Below are 20,626 nucleotides of genomic sequence, written 5' to 3'. Positions count from 1 at the left end.
ACATTCACTTATAAATCACAACGAGCTAAGTTGTACTACCTACCCTAATGACAAGGTCAGCAGGAAGAGATGATTCTGCAGTAAATACTTTTGGTTTTATATTATGTACATATTTGATCCACTTCACAACAGACATGAGGGAATCGCTGAAGGCCTCAGAAAAATAATACTGATGTGGAAATGTGGTAGTCCATGTGTCTAGAGTTAATTTCCTAGGAGGTAAACAAAATTTTAAATATTACAGCAACATATATAACTTATTCATGACAATGACACAAAATGGTAATTTAATTTTCAACAGCAGACAGACAGTGCAGAGTAACCTAAATCAATAAAACATCTGGGACAAAAAGACTCTACAATAGAGTACTCCAAGGAGGAATACTCTCACCTATGTTATTTATATTTAACCTTTTCACAAGCAATCTCATGCAGCTAAGAACATACAAGCCTATTTATACAAACTAGAGCAACGGATCAGAAATAATAGGTTGGAAGCCCCATCCAATAAATCACCAGCAACACTGCCCATGACAGATAACCATGAATCAAAAAAACATCCAATAGTGACATTAAATAACCAAACCCTTCCATAACTCGCATGATTTTCAGGTTATGCATCATAGACCTGACACAAAAAATAGAACAAAATAAATAAAAATAAATAAAATAAAATAAAACTCCTAAAATCAGTTACAACAGAAGGAAACTTTAATCACAGTTAACAAACAATTCATAAGAACCACACTCCCACGGCTTGGTTTTCAACAATCAGGGAATCAAAGACAATCAACAAACTATACAAATTCTACGAGGAAGATTTTTGTTTCTGTGTGCTGGTGTTTTATTAGGGTGGTCAAAGGGGGAGGAGGGAGAGCTAAGAAAAGATCCAGTGATGAAGGAATAAATAATACAGGGTCTAACAGATAAATCCGTACAACTTCTTATCACATGTTTTAAGATTAATATCTCGGGTTATAATAAACAGAGAGTTATGAAATTTTCAGTATATTTAGAAAAGGCAATAAGAACAATGATTTCATTCAATGTAACCACCTTCAGCTGTTATGACGCTTTCAACGCGTTTACGAATCTTGGATACAGCGTTGATGATCTCAGACTTTGATAATGAACCCACAGCCTTCTTGATGTCTGTCTTCAGGGTTGTTATACTTCTGTGTGGCTTGTCACATGCCTTGGCCTCAATTCGCGCCCAAAAATAATAATCTAAAGGGTTTAGGTCTGGCGAATTTAAGGGCCACAACTCTTTGTTCCAGAACTGCACATTTGACCCTTCGAGAAGGTTGGTGGTCCTCTTCGCTGTGTGGGCTGGAGCCGAGTCTTGTTGGAAGACAAACTGGTTGCCACTAGCCTTATCTTTCATCCAGGGTATTATTTTCTCTTCTAGAACTTTGCAATAGACAACGGCATTGACTTTCTCCTTGTTGTTGAAGAAGTGAGTGAAGACGTCCCCCTCAGTTGACACCACACAGAGCACCATGACACTTGCTGGTTTCTTCGTCGTTGTCTTGTGTTGAACCTCTGAGGATGAGGAGGCTATCCAGCGATCATTCCGCTTATTGAAAGTCGCATCAACCGTGAAAATCTTGTCGGAAAAAAACTTGATGACTGAGCCATTCAACTTCATCCAGTTCAACAGCTTTTGGCACCTGGTCAAGCGGATTTCTTTCATTTTTCGTGTCAAAAGATGTCTTTTTCCTTGTGAGAATGAGGTTAATCCCAATTTCTTTAATGCTCTGTGAATTGTCATTGTGCTGACACCTCTCTTCTTTGTCAATGTCGATAATGGTAAGGCTGGATTTGCATTGACACTTCTCTTGAGACCAGCTAAAAAGCGAGGTGTTAGAATTCTGCCCCTTCTGGGCTTGTGAGCAGCTCGTTGGTCTTCGCCGGTCTCATCAAAACGTTTACAAACATCGTAAACAGTTTGTCTGGAGTATTTTAGCATCCTTATTATGGCGCTAGGAGTGTGACCCGCGCGACGAAGTTCGCATATGGCTGAACGTTTGGCTTGTTCCATTGCTTAATGTTTATTGCACCGGTGCTAGTATACAACTGGCTAAATTATTAGACAAATGGAAGTATCTGGAAACAATCAGAATTGCCATATGTTACTTTTTAAGTGCTTAAAACCTCTTCAAAGTTTGTACGGATTTATCTGCTAGACCCTGTAATTCCATTAGCTTGGAAATCTATCTATATACCAAGGTGTTTTTCCCCCTTATATGGGAGGTAGCCAAGTCAAAAGACATGTACCCACTCCCACACATTCCACTCCCATCCACCACTCTTTTCTCCTTCTCATCTTAGCTCCTCGTGGATGACAGGTCATCCATGTATCCCATACAATGCAGCGAGACACAGTACATCCACAGTAAAGCCATTTCACTTAATCAGCATCCCTCCACCCTGTCCCCTCATGCAGAAAGAGAGAAGATGGGCTGCTACATCAAAATATAACTTATACATAACCACTCCCTACTCTCCTATCCCCATCCCATCCCTTTCTTGCATCACGGTATCGTCTATACACAGTTAATCTCCACTTAACCCATACGTTGCTGGGCGAATGTTGTATACTGTATACTCCACCCCCCACCACCGCTTCAGCGTCAAAATAAATCTTTTATTGCTTAAATCAATTCAAAATAATGTAAAACCAACAAATCTTGCTTATTTTGATTCACCTTAGCCTAGAAGTGGAGAAACTGGGTCAATTTTTTCAGAGATATGAGTGCAAATATTTGGTAGTAAACCCGTAGACTTTCGCTCATAACATGGGTTGAACGAGGTCACATTTTTTGGGGGAAGCTTTGTTAGAATTTCAGAGTGAAGGAATTTGACATTTATGATGTTTCAAGTCAATGTACAGTAGCCCATAATAGTCTGACACTTACGGAAAACGTGTTTATAAATAGTTTTTGTGGAGTTTTTGGCAAATATTTATCACTTTGTTATGTGATAAATTGATTTTCGGTATCTTTTTTTTTTTTTTTATAATTTCATGGAGGATAAGTGATTGTGGTGCTTCCTATTGTTTTGGTAAATGTTTTAGTAAGCATCCATCACACCATTATTGCCCAGCCACATTTTGTATTCCACATTAATTACAAAAATTGGCAGTGCGAAATTGCCAGTTCTATATGTCAGAATATGTACTAAATAGCACCTGCCAAACTGTTGAAGTACAACTTCACGTCCTCATACTTCATTTCATAAATTATGTCCTAAAGGCCTATTCTATACCCCAAATTACCCCCCCCGAAAAATTGCTGCCAGGGTTGCCAGTTTTGTCAATAAATAAAAAAAATTAGGTGCCTTTTATAGTCAAAGAAAAGGGCTACTTGGTCATTACCACCGATTTGACCCTCAATGTAATGCCTATTTTTGGCAAATTTTTTGAATTGCTGCATACAATGTATGCTGCTAACACTCAATCCATAAAACAATTGCGGCATACGATGTATGCCGCTGACACTGTAGGGGTTAACCCTATCTCCTGCCTTTTCCCTTCCTTGCTCAACGGAATTACCCTCTTGCTCAACACCCGTCACCCCATCCATCCATCTCATCCTTGGTTGTCCCCTTAAGGGGGTACGCGACACCTGGGGGGGTGAATTTGGTCAAGATATGTGTACATACATCATTCTGCTTCACCTAAAATGTAGGCAATATGGATACCTATTTACCTGAGAAGTTTCAGCTCTTTACTCTAAATATTTTAGAAAATGACCTCCAGGTGTCGCGTACCCCCTTAAGTTCACTCTTTTCACCTCTGCCTTCCACTATTTTTTTTTACATTCTTTCTTCACTCATTCTAGTGTCCGAACAATCCCAATACTTTTTCATCAACCCTATCTCCCAACTCTTTTTCTACCTACGCTCTCCTCCTCACCTCCTTGTTTCTCACTCTATCCAACCTTGTAACCACTACCATACTTCTCAGACGTTTCATCTCAAACATAAACTTTTCCTCTCCACCTCTTTTGAATTCCATGACTCTGCCCTGTTCAGTGTAGTTGCCACAATCACCCTTTCATATTATCTCTTTGCATCCATTCCCAAATGCCTATTTCTCATTACACATTTTAATACCCCATAGCATTTAATTATTCCTCTCAATCTACAGTTTACTTCAACCTCCACTCCTCCCTTTGGAAATAGTTTATGTTATTACAAATGGATTGATTTCAACAAGATCAGAAAAGGATGACAATACAGAAAGAACCAGAGTATGTGTTTGGCTGAGATCAAGCTTAATGGAAATATTGATATTCAGGTAGGAAAATGAAAATACAATATATGGGAAAGGGAAAAAAGAGATAAAATAGGAGTGTCCATGGTGGTGAAAAAGTATAAAGGTGAATGAAATAGTAATGGAGGGCAAGGCCGAGAGGATAATTAGGAAAATCATAATGGAAAGAAATGAAGAAAGAAATTTTACAGTGACATATATCCTGCCAAAGGCAAAAGCATGGATGAGGCAGACTATAATAAATTAATGATAAATACAGCAGAACAATAAAAAAGTGAAAAGGTCAATAATATAACATTAGGGGGGAAATTCAATCAAAGGTAAGTATAAGTAAATACAGAATCATGAAAGGCATGGAAGGCCTTGACAGAGAAGGTTTACTACAGTGGGATAAAAGAAAAACAAGAGGACATGAAAAGAAACTCAAAAAGGATAGTTATAGAAGAGATCTGGAGAAAAAAAAAAGTTTTCCACACAGAGTGGTGGATGTATAGAACAAATTGGACAAAACAATAGTGTGTGCAAAAACCATACAAGAATTTAAGAACTAGATGCTGAGAGATACAAAAATGGGTCACTACAAGCATAGCTCCCCTTCCCATATAATACAACTAGGTAAATACACAAATCCACAAAATCTCATCTTTAAATTTTAAACTAATTGAAACCCAGAAACTAAACAAAATTACCAAGCTCTATTTTGTTTTTGTGTGAGTTCTGGAAAAGATTCCCTTTCTTCTTTCACCTCCTTCGATAGAAGTGTTCTTGCTAGCTTAGCTCCTGTCAGAGTTATAATCTGATGGTCATCAAAGTGAATCTGCAACATTAATCATATTATATCATACACCATATTTTTTTCATACAAAATACAATGATAAGCATATCCAAACAACAATTCATCATTGTGTATCAATACTCTCTCACCTGCAACTCTTCTGTTTGGCATGAAATTCGTCCATGTGCCATCAGGTAGGTTATATCACCTATTTTGGAAATAAAACCCAATTATAAATATCATATTGCATGTTCTAAAACACCTTGACAATAATAATAGTAATTGTTGCTTTTAGTTTTACAGTGAGACCTCTCATTAACGGATGTTAATTAGCTGTGTTTGTGGTGTTTTTGCTGTGTTTTTGGTGCTGTTGCTTAGTGCTGTGCAATCACTATGCCACCCAAAACCCACTCCAAATCAACGGATTATTCACATCAACGGACACCGTTACCCCCTTTTAGTCCGTTAATGAGAGGTCAATCTGTATTAACTAGAAACCCGCAACCCCACAGTGGTTAACACAAGGGCGGAGGTTTGGAGAGTGGAGGATATGTGGGACATGAACCAGTTGCTGTTTGGAGGATGACACTACTTATGTGGCTGGGTGAGAGAATGGTCTATGACAGACCCTGGGATGGTGTGTAAAAAGAAATAGATGAGAAACTCATATCAAGAGGTGCATGGCTGCAGCTAAAACTGTCACCTTTGCCCAATGTGGTTGGACTGTTCGGGCAGGTAGCAATCACTGTGGAACTGCAGGTTTCCAATCAGTGAAGATTCAGGAAACTGTTATCAGTATTATTGTTACCCTAAAAGAATGGTGCAAAGGAAAATCACAGTAAAACTGATGTTTAGATAGCTTTATACTCTATTGAAATGCTATCATTACTATAATAGTTTAAAACACCAAAAGAATTACCACTTGCCTAGTTTAAAGAACATCTGATGTTTCTTAGACAATATTGCTCCAATTCTGACATCACCATTAGCAATGAGTTGCAATTGAAGTGATGTACTAGTAGTTTCATAATCTCCTTCTAAGTTGACAGATGGATTTGAATTTTCAATGGAGCCCCACCTGGAATTGTCTAAACAAGTACCATCAAAACATTAGAATCCTTTACTGTGCAAGTACTTAGAAAATGTCAAACACAGAATAAATAGTTATTTCCAGAGATTTTCTTACCCTTTAAGTATCTAAGGTCTGTTATAAAGCCTTTAATTTCCTCTACCAAAGTGAGAATCATCATGTGCGTAGTACTAGACCATATTAATTGCAGCTGTTCACCGGCATTTAGCAAAATTTCTCCACCTACATTCTCAATAGAAGCTTCTTTCATGAGACCAAACTCTCCCTGAATAGAATACACAGAAAAAGTCTTACACAAAAGTATAAATGCACTATAAATAAAATAATCATAGCAAACTCATACTTTTCATTCATCCACCTCACAAAATCAGTTTTACACAATATGAACATATTACAATAAAAATATTCATATTTTCCTCTTGTTCACTTGAACATATACATGTATTTCTTAACTTACTTTGACTTCTGAAGACTTAATACAATTATAATGAGTTCCTGCTGGAACAAATCTTTGGCATTTGGTTCCTTTCACTGTAGTTATGGACCGTCCACTGGTCCATTTGATTTCCAGGGAATCAACACGAGCCATTAAAGAAACTGTAAATTCAAATTCAAATTGAAAGTTACCAAAACTTCAGTTCAGAAATTTTATGAATTTCTATCTAAATAATTCAGGTGAGGGATAAACTTAGAGAAAACAGGGACTCTATTGATTAAAACCTCGTTTTAGCTTGTTCAAATCTCTGCTGAATCAAACTGCATAGTATTGGCCAGAAAAAATATAACAAGTATATAACTGTGATTCACTGGAAAAACTATTGGACAAAGTAAAAATATAGTCCTTATTGGATATTTTAACTGCAATGAGATCAACTGATAGGAATGAAAGCAAATGGTAAGGTAGTTTCTGGAGGAAATACCCTGTTAAGTATAGTAATGGAGAGCATAATGACCCAGTGGGTAAAGGAAATGACCTAGGTAAGAGGGGATGACATTTCCCATTACTAATCAAAAAGCCAAACATCATTTCTATTTATCTCTCTACCATGGGTTTCCCCCCTCTTATTTGGGGGAAAAAGTCATGCACCTACTCCCACCTATCCCACTCCCATCCACCACTTTTTGCTCCCTCTCATCTTAGCTCCTTGTGGGTGAAGGGCCACTTTTTTACCCCAAAGAAATTTACTTGCTTCTCTCAATCAACAATTTACCTCCATTTCACTTTCCCGCCACATTCAACCCCAAATACCTAAAGCTATCCACTTCCTCCAACCTCTTTCTGTTTAGACTTAATTCCAACTTGCTGCCATCCTCTCCCCTTGTAGATCTTATCACCTTTCTTTTACCCACATTTACCTTCAACTTCCTCACATCACATACCTCACCAAACTCGGTGATTAACTCCTTTAATCCCTTCTCTGACCTTGCCACAAATGCAGCATCATCAGCAAAAAACAAGTGGCTCATCTTCCACTTTTCTCCATTTTTTTTTTTAAAACATCTTCAGTCTCCTGCCCATTATCCTCACATTTACTTCCTGTAGCACCCCATCCATGTACACATTAAACAGTCATGGCAACATGACACATCCCTGATGCAGCCCCACCTTTACATCAAACCACTTGCTCTCTCAATGTTCAATTTTAACACATGCTCTTCTGTATATCTATATATCAGGGGCTTTTCCCCCATTATAAGGGAGGTAGCTGTGTCAAAAGGCATGTATCCACTCCCATCCACCACCCTTTCCTCCCTCTCATCTTAACTCCTCGTGGATGATGAGTCAGCCCTGTATCCTGCCCACTGCCCTGGGTCAGAAACAATGTAGCAAGTCATAGCACATCCACAGAATCCATTTTGTTGTACATTAGTCTTCTTTTTCTTCTCAAATCAATTTGTTCTTTTAGTTCAAACTCTATTAGTAAGTGGTCACTCTTCCCAATTGGTGTTTTATATTCTATTCTATACACAATTTCAGGCTCTGATGTAAGTATTAAATCTAGTATCAATGGTTCCTCATTGTTTCTATATCTGGTATTTTCCTTTACCTATTGAGCCATTGTGTATTCAATGGTCATATCCAGTAGCATGTTTCCCCCGAGGTCTTCTCCACCTTTCACTGTCATTTCTTCCCAACATATTTCTTTAGAGTTAAAGTCCCCCATAATTACTATATTTCCTCCTTTCAGTAAATCAGATAGTGCATTCTTTGTGTCTTCCAACATTTTGGAATGATCACTCTCTGTCCAAGACTGTGTTTTAGGGGTACATACATTACTACAAATTTTCTACTTTTCATGTCACCGTTTTCAACTTTTATCATCATCACTTCCACATTATTTTTTTCTTCCGTTATCTTAGTCACATTTAAGCTTTTCTTAGTCAAACACATGACTCCTCCACCCTGTTTCTCTTTCCTATTTTTCATCTAATGGTTGCATAGACCTTGTCCCACAGTGTTTGGTGGTAGAGAACTTTTTAATTTCATCACAATTCCCACTATGTCTGGTTTTTCTAATGCAAGATAGTCGTTTAATTCGTTTAATCCTCAAATTATGCTATGTTGGTACATGTTATTTTTCATTTTTTCCTTTCTCATCCTTTTCCATTACATTTCCTTTTTTTGATAAACCATTTTCTCAGCACTGAACAAGGATCTTCACTACTCCTCATACAAGAGGTGCAAGGGCCAACTACTCACTGCCAAGGCCTAAGACAACAAGAGAACCGCCTTACGAAAGCCAATAAACTCCTCAACAAGGTCAAACACCCAGTCGAGCTGGGGATGCTCTGGTTCTTCTCAGACGAGAACTTCTGCCACGACCAGTTACACAATGCGCAGAACAACAGGTAGCTAGCCTACAGTCTGTACCAAGACCTGCACTTCATGAAGACCAAGTTACCTCAAACTGTATTTACCTAGTTGTATCTTACGGGAAGGGGAGCTACACTCGTGGTGTCCTGCCTTTGTATCTCAGTGTCTAGTTTGCTCTTAAATTTGTGTATGGTTTTTGCTCACACCATTTTTTTTGTCCAGTTTGTTCCAAGTGTCCACCACTCTGTGTGGAAAACTGTTTTTCTTCAGATCTCTTCTATAACTATCTTTTTCGAGTTTCTTTCCATGTCCTCTTGTGTTTCTCTTGTCCCAATTTAACAAGTCCTCTCTATCAAGTACTTCCATGCCCTTCATGATTCTATTGATGGTCAGTAGGTTGCCTCTCTCTCTTCTTTACTCCAATTTAGCCAGTCTCTCTTCATATGACAAGTTTTAAAGAGCTGGAGCCATTTTTGTGGTTGCTCTCTGGATTCTTTCAATTTTATATTCTTTTTGGTAATGGGTGACCATGTCATATCATATTCTAGTCTTGGCTTTATTAGTGTGACTAATATTTACTTAATCATTTCTTTGTCCAAATAGGTAAATGCCACTTTTATTGATCTTAGCAAGTTATAGGATTCTCTGACAATTTTGTTTATCTATCAGAGGACAAGTCATTTGAGATAATTATTCCCAAATCTTTTTTCAAATCCCACTTTCTTTACCTCCTTAATTCCAATTGCACATTGTCCTGATATTCTATTTTTACTTTTTCCAAACTTCATTATGCTACACTTCTTAATGTTGAAGTCCACTTACCATTTCTGACTCAATTTTCAAGCCTTGTCCAGGTCTCCCTGTAGTGATTTGCAATCCATTTCAGTTTTCACTTTTCTCAACAATTTAGCATTGTCTGCATAGCTCATGTAACATCCTACATCATCATCCATGTCATTCACATATATAGCAAACATTACTGGAGAGATAGTCTTTGGGTGTGCTTCCAGCAAAGGCCATGTCATGCCACCCCACATCTTTGAAGAGGGACTCAGACTCACTTCAGATGGCTATATTGAATTGCTGTCCAATGTTGTCAAATGCTGGGTGGAGAGGGTGGCTGCGGGAAGACCATATGTGTGTCAGCAGGACTCAGCTCCATGTCACACCTCTGGGCAAACCCAGAAGTGGCTGTCTGAGAACTTCTACAACTTCATCAGTCCCAACATCTGGCCCCCCAACTTGCCTCAGTGCAACTCCCATGGGTGGGGCGCAGTTGAAAAAGACACCAATCATACTGCCTGCAACTCCAAGGATGAGCTGATTGCCAGAATCAAACTGGTGTTCAGGTGTCTCTTGAAGGACACTGTGTAGGCGGCATGGTGCAGGTTCAGGTCCTGCCTGGAGGTTGTGGTGGAGGCTCAGGGTGGCTTCTTTGAGTGAGCTGTATTTGGCAAAAGATCCTCTAAGAGATGCACTTTGAATTTTGAGAATACATCAATTTTTGGCCAAGATATGACATTTTTCTTTCCTTTCTGAAAAAGTGTCAAATTTATCCCAAACACCCTGTATATGGAAGGTAGCCAGCCAAGACATACACCTACCTTGCCCATACCCCTCCCATCTATCATCCATTTCCCTTTTATCTCAGTTCTTCATTGATGAAGGGTCAACCCTATCTCCCATCCACTAACTGGGCCAGAATCAGTGCAATATATATTAAAAAAAATTCATAAGACTTTATGGGCATCTTGACACTATGACCAACAACCAATAAAGAAGCCCTGACCCTTATTCCAAACAAATCAAGTGATTAATACCTCCCTGCTGTGTGTGCGCAAAAACATTGATGTTGGCACAATTGACTGCAACACTACTCCAACGATTCTCTTCTTTGACAGGTTCAGTCCTCCTGTATGCATACAAACTCTGATGTCTAAAACACTGCTTCAGCTCATTTATATACCTGAGGAAAAGGAAGTCTATTATCAAATACCAATAATTACAATGGTCACAAAATACATTCAAATAACATATTAGATTCATCATACATTACTTATCTTTTCCTATATCCCTGTCATTTTCTTTTCCCCATCACAGTCTTATTCTTAGTTCCTCCCAGGGTCACAATCAATCTCTTCCTAACCTTCTCCAGATTCAAAAACTTTCTGAAATACTCTACCCTTACCACCATCACTTCCCTTAACATATGTCCATCTGCACCTTTTACCTTTTCCTCTCTACCTGACTCAATCCCCCCTATTCTCTTCACTTCCTTCCAAAACATCTTTTTATCCTTTCAAAAAATTTACATCTGCTCTCCTCTTTGCCTCCATTACTTTACATTTTACTTATCTTCTCTTCTTTTTGCACCCCTCATCTATTTCTTGAGTTCTACTTGCAACCAATTCACAAATGCTTGCATTTCCTCTTCTACTACTGCCTTCACCTCACCACTCACTACCCTTCCTTCTATTGCCTCCCATCATCCTTGTTCCACATACCATCTTTGCACACTTTGTCACATCCTCCTTAAAACATGCCCACCTCTTCTACTCCTACCTCCCCTCTCTCCCTCACCAGCCTGTATACATTTCTCAACTTCTCCTGGTAATTCTTATCCTTTTCCTTCTCATTCAATTAATCTCTTGGCACCTCTACTTCCCATCTTTTTCTTCCTCCTCCACTTTTTCAACACTCAACTTCCTTTCTACCAAAAAATTATCAGACACTCCACTCTCTCCACTGAAAACATGAATGTCCAGAACTCTTCCTATCCTTCCTTTTGACACCACTACATAGTCCATTAATGCATCATCAACCATCCATGTATACTTATACTTGGCTCTCTTCTTAAATACTGTGTTTGCTATCATTAACTCCATTTCTAAACACATCTCTAACATCATCTATCCCTTATGATTCTTGCCAGACTCATCTCCTACTCTAGCATTGAAGTCCCCAAATACAGCTACCTTCACATTCCTCCTAAAATTTTCTAAACATCTCATTTAAATCTGTCCGAATAATAATCTCTCCTTTTCACTTTTCTAACTACCAGGACTGTATGCACTTACAAAAACCCACATCTCCCATCCAAATTTCACCTTCAATCACATTAATCTTAAAGGAACTTCCCTCCACCCCATCACTTAATGCTAACATATCCATCTTGCTTCTCACAAACACAAAGCCAATCTCTTCCCTTCTATTCTCATGTGTATCATAACCATGCACATTTAATGACAAGAGTTTTTGAATTTTGGTTGGAGTTCTCTCAGACCCCATATACCTTGATATATATATATATATATATATATATATATATATATATATATATATATATATATATATATATATATATATATATATATATATATATATTTTTTTACAACATGAATGGGAATCACGGTGGCAAAATTCTTTTACCTCCCTACCTACAATCTCACTCCATCCAATTAAATTTTGCTTGTTCCTTACTTTCAGTATGCCTAAACCACGCAATCATCTACCCTATCCAGCAGCTCTCCTTCCATCATCATTCTCTGCCTCAAATACACATTTCTCACTCTTCCCATCCTTGTCACAACTACAAACTCTTTGAACACTTAGATTCTAAGTCTCTGCTCAATGCAGTTTCTGCTCAATGAAGTACTGAGGGTATGTAATCACTCCTTCATATGAATTCCTCTTTGTATTCATCTCCAAATATCTATTTCTCATAACACTTTCCACCTGGACATTTATTTGCTTCATTTACTGCTTGAAATAATACATAAAACCTACTAAGAAAAGAGGTCTTCTAACCCACTAGCAATATAAATTCTTAACTGCAACTTACTTCATTCCTCCAATAATGAATTCAGCCAAGTTGTTGTTCCACTCCAACTGTAAGTTGTCTAACATTGCTTCTGCCTGCAACATGATGTTGGGTGCTCCCTGCATGGGTAAACCAGTCACCTGTACAATGACAAGCCCGGCAGAAGCTGGAGCTCCCCACATATGAATGCGACGAGAAGCCTGTCTCTGTGTGTCTCCTCTGACAGTTGCTCCGACACTTCCTGAGAGGGATTCTAATACCAATTCACCACCAACTTCCATTCCTCCAGCTCCAAGAACAATACTCTGTCGTGCATGCTGGAGGGAGATGGTTGCTTTCGGGGAGCCTGGGAGTTGCACACCACACCACACATCCCACACTTCAAAAATAAGTCCAATGGTATACTGATGTAAAGTCTTGTTATTATCACTCTCTCTTCTGACTCCTACATTTTCTTGTAGTCGAGACTAATAAGGAAAAGAAGGAGTAAATTAATTTTTTGGGGGAAATCAAATGTACATTACATATCCTGCAATTATCAAGTTATGTCACAACTATACAATGTGAAATTTATAAAATAGAGAAAATGATAATCACACTACAATTATGATACTGAGGGACCTATGAGAAATGATTCCAAGACAAATGCCATGAAATAATCTCCCTGCTGTTCATCTTCAGAACCCTCTAGCAACCTCACTTCTACTTCTACCTGAAGATCTGGCTGACTCAGTCACTAGACCTAGCCTGAGTTCTCTATCAGCTTCAATTGTATTTCCCACTCCTTTTCACACACACACACAAATAATAAAATAAAAGTTAACAACTGGCGACTGCTCCCCTTCCCTTACTATCAGAATCCAGTGACATAAACAGTCTCATATAACACATAAATCAATCCAGAGTTTCTTTCTAGAGAGATCCGAGGGAAGTCCTGAGAACTATTGCCAGCCACTGTGGGGGAACAGTCTTCCAGTCAATGAAACTTGAGGCAACAATCATCATGTTACAATAGTGAACATGAACAACACATTAACTTCAATGTTTACCTGACAAGATGTTAGAACTTTTCTTCGAGTTCTGTAGTTGGTCCATACATTGAGGTCTCTGTAATCGTAGTTGATATGCGGAGATCGCACCTCCATTTTCATATCAATTCTGTCTCCTCCAAACTGCATAATGAAATCAATATCATGTAAGTTACAGAAAAAAAGAAGTAAATATTTTCATTCATATCACTATGAAAATTGTTTTACCTGGGAATTATGGATAAATTTGTTGAATGAAATGGTAGAGTCATGTGTGCCTTGTATACATATATTCTCAAAACTTAACTCAGTACTAAGGTCGGGAAGAACCGTTGGAAAATTTTCTGAAAGGAAATATATACTTTTACTATAAAAACTATTTGCTATTGGATCAAATTTTCTCAATTTCACACCAAAGATATCAATTATCATATATCCATCAAGAACGGATAAGAGTACACCCACCTCTGACATTAGGATGATTTGAAAGTATAACATAAATAAAACGAGTTTCTTAAGTTTATGTAAGCATAGCATTCACTACTCTAAAGATGAAAGAAAAGAATCAATACAACAAAGGGATGCAAAATATTTCACAAAACTATACCTACAAATGCCAATATTAATCTATAGCATGGAAGGGAGTGGGTGGGGGATGGGGGGGGGGTTGGGATTCAGGAGTGGTTATATGCGAAGGATATTTTGACACAGTCCGAAGGGATTTCTCCCTGTCTTCAATGTTACTGAGAGATAGATAGAGAGAGAGAGATAGAGAGAGAGAGAGAGAGAGAGAGAGAGAGCAGTCCGAAGGGATTTCTCCGTCTTCAAGAGAGAGAGAGAGAGAGAGAGAGAGAGAGAGAGAGAGAGAGAGAGAGAGAGAGAAGGAGGGAGAGAGAGAGAGAGAGAGAGAGAGAGAGAGAGAGAGAGAGAGAGAGAGAGCAGTCCGAAGGGATTTCTCCCTGTCTTCAATGTTACTGAGAGATAGAGAGAGAGAGAGAGAGAAAAAGATAGAGAGAGAGAGAGAGAGAGAGAATGAAATGAAATGGACTTGCTGTGGATGTGTTGTGTGTTGTGTCATGCTGCATTGCTTCTGACCCAGGGTGATTGGCAAGATGCAGGGATGACCCATCATCCAGGAGGAGCCAAGATGAGAGGGGGGGGGGGTGGTGAATGGGGGTGGAATGGGTCGGAGTGGAATCATACCTTTTGACTTAGGCTACCTCCCTTGTAAGGGGGAAAGGCTCTTGGTATATGCATGTATCAAGAAAGACATACTAATCCCCAAGGTGAGACCAACAATAGGCATCTACAAGTGAATTCTACAAGAAGGGTGTAATTCCTCTGCCACCCATTTTCAAAATCCATCAACACTCGCATTCATCTGAAGATGCAGCTCCTTCTTTAGACCAGTCCCAAGGTCTCCCTCTATCAATTTTGACTTCTTCTTTCACCTTTTCATGATAGAAAACTGTCAATTGGCGACTGCTCCCCTTCTACTACTAAAAGCCAGTTACAAGGAAACAGTCCTTACACTAATACAACACTTTACCTAAATCGCCATCTCTTGTGAGATGTGTGTGGAATTCAATGGCAGACAGAGTTCCCTTCAGAGCAGACTGACCAATACTACTCACAAATTTCAACCCAACTTTTTCTACATTTACTGAAGTTTTCTGAAAATAAAATATAACATAACTAATACAAATAATCAAATTCATAGTAATGCTTAAGGCAAAAAATACAAAAGAATCATTGTCATAAACAACATATTTCTCCATATGGGATTGCCAACCAAGACATAATTAATGAGTGTGAGTTAGTGGTAATAATATAAACACACGCACACACACACACACGTTCACACAAGAGGACATGGAAGGAAATTAAGAAAACATAGCTATAGAAGAGAACTGAAGAAAAACAGTTTTCCACATAGAGTTTTAGACACTTGGAACAAACTGGATAATGAAATAGTAAGCGCAAAAACCATTCACGAGTTTAAAAGCAAACTAGACACTGAGAGATACAATGGCGGGACAACACGAGCATAGCTCCCCTTCCCGCAAAATACTAGGTAAATATACCCTTTCCCCCTTACAAGGTAGGTAGCCAAGTCCAGGCATATACCCACCCATCACACATCCCACAGGCTACATTATTCTTTCATTCATTTACAATCTCCCTCTACTCATTACTATTTATGCACTTTCTCCTCCTTGTTTAATAGATATTCTTTGTACATCCAAGGTCCCCTTTACCCTATCATGTACTTCATTCTTGATCTCTCAAGCTCACTACATCCACTTTTGTTTTCCACATTATTTTTGTTAATGTTTTCTCATTCATTCTTTCCTCATGTTCAAACCACCTCAGCACTCTTTGATCTATTTTATCCAACTTATATTCATTAATCTTCACACTAAAGGAAAGCTATGAAAAATAAAAAAACATGTATATACCAAATAATTTCAACTTACAAGAGGAACAAACAGCCAATATCTTTTTAAAACATTTTTGAAGTCGCTATTATGGGATTTTGTAGTGTGAGACTTCCTGGCAATGACTGCTGTTGAAGCTTTATCATCCAGAAAAGTGAGCAAACGGTCACGTATTTTTACTTGGGGTTCATTCAGCACCACTGAAACATTCTGTAAAGAAAAAACACTTTAAATTTATGTCATGAATATATTTGATATGTTGAGTTCCATTTGAGAGCAATGTTCTTGTGGAGCAAACCCTTCTGAAGCCATGTTGGCTTGATGGAAATGGTATGTGTGGTTTGATTTTGCTGAGGATCAATCTTTTTATCACTCCGGAGATGACATATTTGGAGTGAGATGGATCAACATAGTGACTGACTGATGGTTGGTCCACTAATTTCTTTAGTTTCCAAGTTGAAATCTTGTTGAATAGTGAGGTAAGTATATGTGTTCACTAAAAGTAGTACCACAGGACTAAGAATTACTGCTGTGGTACTACCTTGTCACTACTGGGTACATATATACATATACCAAAGGCTTTTTCCCCCTTACACGGGATAGAAGGGCAAAATTTTCCATCCACATGATGTGCCTCAGACATCACTGTGGGTGGCAAGTGCTACACATGGGAAAAGACTATTACAAACACTGCAAACTCTGTGGGGCCAAGGTGCAACAGCCCCTCCACTTCTACCTGCTAGAGTTTAGAGCCATGGCCATCCTTCGCCGAGCACTTAGCACGTCACTCACCGTCGAAGGGATGGTGCGGCACCTCACTGTCTCCCCTTCCGAGGTAACCCTCAGCTTCTTGGGGGCACACCCTCTCCCTGGCATTGCCTGTGGTTGAAGGGTACCCCCCCTCCCTCCTCTGAGACCAGGGTGCCCCCACTAATAACAGCGTGAACTGTTTTGGACCACCTGCAATGTTGCAATCACTCCTTCATACAATCTTCTCTTAGGATCCATTTCCAAATGTCTATATCTTATTACACATTTTAATCCATGAAGGCATTTACTTGCTTCTCTCAATCTACATTCTATCCCCATCTCCACCCCTCCTTTTCCTGCCACATTCACACCCAAGTATCTAAAGCTATCCACTTCCTCCAGTATCTCTCCCTTAATACTCACTTCTAGGCTGCTCCCACTTTTTCCCCTTGTACATCTCATCACCTTACTTTTATGTACATTTATCTTCAACTTCCTTCTTTTGCATACCTTCCCAAAATCTGTCACTAACTTCCTCAATCCCTCCTCTGATCCAGCTACAAGCACAGTGTTATCCAGAAACAACAACTGGCTTATCTCCCACTTTTCTCCATTTTCTTTAACCATCTCCAATCCCTGACTCACTACCCTTGCATTTACATCTCACACCACCCCATATATGTATAAATTGAACAGCCAGGGCAACATAACACATCCCTGATGAAGTCCCACCTTTACCTCAAACCACTCACTCTTTCCATTTCTAATTCTAACACAGGGTCTACTACTCTTGTAAAAACTTGTGACTGCTCTTAACAGCTTTCCTCCTATCCCATATATCTGCAATACCTCCCCCACTGCCTTCCTGTCTATCCTGTCATAAGCCTTTTCCAGATCCATAAAAGCCCCCAAAAAATCCTTACCTTTTCTTACAGCTTTCTCACATATTTGTCTTACCACAACAATTTGATCTATGCAACCTCTACCTGTCCTAAACCCACATTGATCCTCACCAATTACTCCTCCTGTTCATCTCCTAATCCTCTTATTCAAGACCCTCCCACAAGTCTTCCCAACTACACTTAACAAGCTCCCTCTAAAACTACTACACTCACACTTGTCCCCTTTTCTTTTGTAAAGTGGAACTATACAGGCACTCCTCCAGTCCTCCGGCACTCTACCCTCTCTTAAACAAACATTAAATAACCTCACCAGCCACTCCACCATCACTGTATTTTCTTTTTTCAGACATTCTGCATGGCATCCATCCAACCTAGGTGCCTTATCTGCTCTCATCATCTTAACAACTGCCTTCACTTCATCTTTCCTTATTTTGCCTCCATTTTCCTCACTCATGGTCATTTTCTTAGCGCTTCCCACTACAACTACCTTTCCCTCCCTATCCTCCTTCACATTTAGCAACTCCCTAAAATACTCTGCCCACCTTCCTCTCACTGCCTTCTCTTCTATTATCATCTCTTCATCTGCACCTTTTACCTTGTCTTCTCTACTTGATTTGCCTCCTCTTCCTCTCTTAATTTCTTTCCAATACATTTTCTTATTACTTTCAAAATTTTCTGTCATACTCTTACCCCATTTTACATCTGCTCTCCTCTTTGCCTCCTTTATCTTATGCTTTACTTCTCATCTCTTTACTTCATACCTCAGACGAATTTTTGAAATACTGAAATTCCTAAATAAAATAAAAATGATCTTTAAACCTCACCTCTGTTGCAGCAATTGTTTCCGCTTTGGCTTCCACGAAGACTTTCAAGGAAACTGTGCATTCCATGAGAGAAGGATCATCCATGAGACCTCCGGGACTACGCACTTCACGCTCAGGTACATGTTGCAGGACTTTGACGTGTGCGCCAGACACCACAACATTGAGCTGTAACCCAATAGCTCAAGTTAACATAAGTGTGCCCACTTATTTCTTTAATACTAACAAATATCCTTATGGTGTATGTTTACTTCAACTGGTGTATACTTTTGGTCAAGCTACTTCTTTTAATCGGATGCCAATGAAATAGAGGAAACAGATTAAGTAAAGAAAGAAGCAGGTGAAAAACATTGTGAAAAATAAAAGAGGGGAGCTTTACAGGCCAAGGAAAAAGCTTGCAAGTGCAACACACAACATAAAGATAATTAAATATTATACTAATGTATCCTAACTACAACTTTTGTACATTGCATATTTCCATAATTATAATTGAAACTCCACGTTTCACTGAATGAAACCTAGAGCCCCAAAATGGCAGCAGCCCTTAAAATCTCTTATAAATCCCTTTGGGAAGAAATGCTGGATTACTGTCTTTGTTGCATATTAAGGCAGTGTCACACTGGTTGGTTTTGCCGCATAGCAGTGCCTAGTGGCTTTGCCACTTTTGTAATAACACAATTTTAAGGCAATCAGATTACTTAAGGTTAAACCAATTCTCTGAAGAAGCAAACTGGGAGAAATTCATGAATACCACATGACTAAGGAGGATATGGGAACATCTTTCTTGACATTTACAACTGGGGAGTGAACAAACACGTGCCACAGACTAGTGGAAGGAAGAAGCAGAAACAGGACTGGTTTAACAAAATTGTGAGATTGCAAAAAAGGCCAGGGATGTGGGTTGGGGAAAATGGAAGAGAAGAAACAATAAAAGAAAAGAAGTTTACAAACAAACTTGGAATGACTATGCAAGAATTTGCAGGGAGGAAGAAAGCAATTATGAAATTGGTGTGGTAGATAAACGCAATGATGAACCGAAACGGTTTTGCATAGTAAATTAAAACTTGGGGAAGTAATCACCAAGTTAATGGGCAGGTGGCAAGGTCTTTGAAGAAGCCTCAACTCATATAGAAACAATAAATGAAACTTTCTAATCTGTCTTCACAAAAGAGAGCACTTTTTAGAGGATTGTGTAGGAAAAAAAAAAAAAAAAAAAAAAACTATTGTACAAGTGAAGAAAGTGGTCAATCTCTTGGGATCATTGGATGTGACAAAAGCTTCAGGACCTAACAGGATCTCAAACTGAATACTTAAAGAATGTAGGGAACAACTAGTGGACAATATTCACAGTTACATGTTCACTGAAAGAAGCATTGTGCTGCTTGACTGGAAAAGGGCAAATGTAGTACCAATTCACAAAGATGGAAATACGGAGGCACCACTAAATTATAGATTGGTATCACTGCCCAGCACAATAGTGAAATTATGTGAAATGATTGTGAAAGATCGATAGACCAAATATCTTACATGAACATTCTACCACACAATCCACTTGGCTTCAGCCCTGGAAGTGTTTGCCAAAACTTTTGACCTTTTACTTGAGTGACTGATGTGGTGCAAGAGGAGTGGGTTGGTGGGCTGTGTGTATCTTGACCTAGAGTGGGCATATGATAAAGTATCCCACAGTCTACTTATGTGGAAATCAGAGCATGTTGGATGACTGAGAGGCAAACTACTATAATGGGTGAAAGATTTTTTGAGGGAAAGATAGACGAGGAGAGTAATAAAGGATAAGAAGTCAAAATGGAGAGCAGTAACGTGTGGAGTTCCACAAGGTTCAATGGTTGCACCAATAATATTTCTTGTCTATATCAAAGACATGATGGAAAGAACAAGAAGCTATGCCAACAT

General features: G+C 38.8%; 1 protein-coding gene across 2 annotated transcripts in view; it reads right to left on the bottom strand.

Moving 5' to 3' along the window:
- hob (bridge-like lipid transfer protein family member hobbit) overlaps positions 1-20,626 on the bottom strand; it is a 107,551-nt gene that overhangs the window by 61,080 nt on the left and 25,845 nt on the right. For both annotated transcript variants that reach the window (XM_076203643.1, XM_076203644.1), the window contains 13 exons: positions 18,719-18,883; positions 16,282-16,452; positions 15,354-15,477; positions 14,033-14,148; positions 13,826-13,948; positions 12,798-13,243; positions 10,777-10,922; positions 6,599-6,738; positions 6,238-6,406; positions 5,978-6,139; positions 5,201-5,259; positions 4,966-5,093; positions 44-212 (listed from right to left, as the gene is read on the bottom strand). In XM_076203643.1, the coding sequence (XP_076059758.1) occupies positions 44-212; positions 4,966-5,093; positions 5,201-5,259; positions 5,978-6,139; positions 6,238-6,406; positions 6,599-6,738; positions 10,777-10,922; positions 12,798-13,243; positions 13,826-13,948; positions 14,033-14,148; positions 15,354-15,477; positions 16,282-16,452; positions 18,719-18,883 (2,118 nt within the window). The remainder of the gene's footprint in view (positions 1-43; positions 213-4,965; positions 5,094-5,200; positions 5,260-5,977; positions 6,140-6,237; positions 6,407-6,598; positions 6,739-10,776; positions 10,923-12,797; positions 13,244-13,825; positions 13,949-14,032; positions 14,149-15,353; positions 15,478-16,281; positions 16,453-18,718; positions 18,884-20,626) is intronic.

Source organism: Oratosquilla oratoria, chromosome 20 (genome assembly GCF_046742065.1).
Source record: "Oratosquilla oratoria isolate Oo_2021 chromosome 20, ASM4674206v1, whole genome shotgun sequence".
In the NCBI taxonomy this organism is placed as follows: domain Eukaryota; kingdom Metazoa; phylum Arthropoda; class Malacostraca; order Stomatopoda; family Squillidae; genus Oratosquilla; species Oratosquilla oratoria.
Note: the sequence above shows the minus strand (reverse complement) of the source record. Positions and strands in the feature narration are given on the sequence as shown.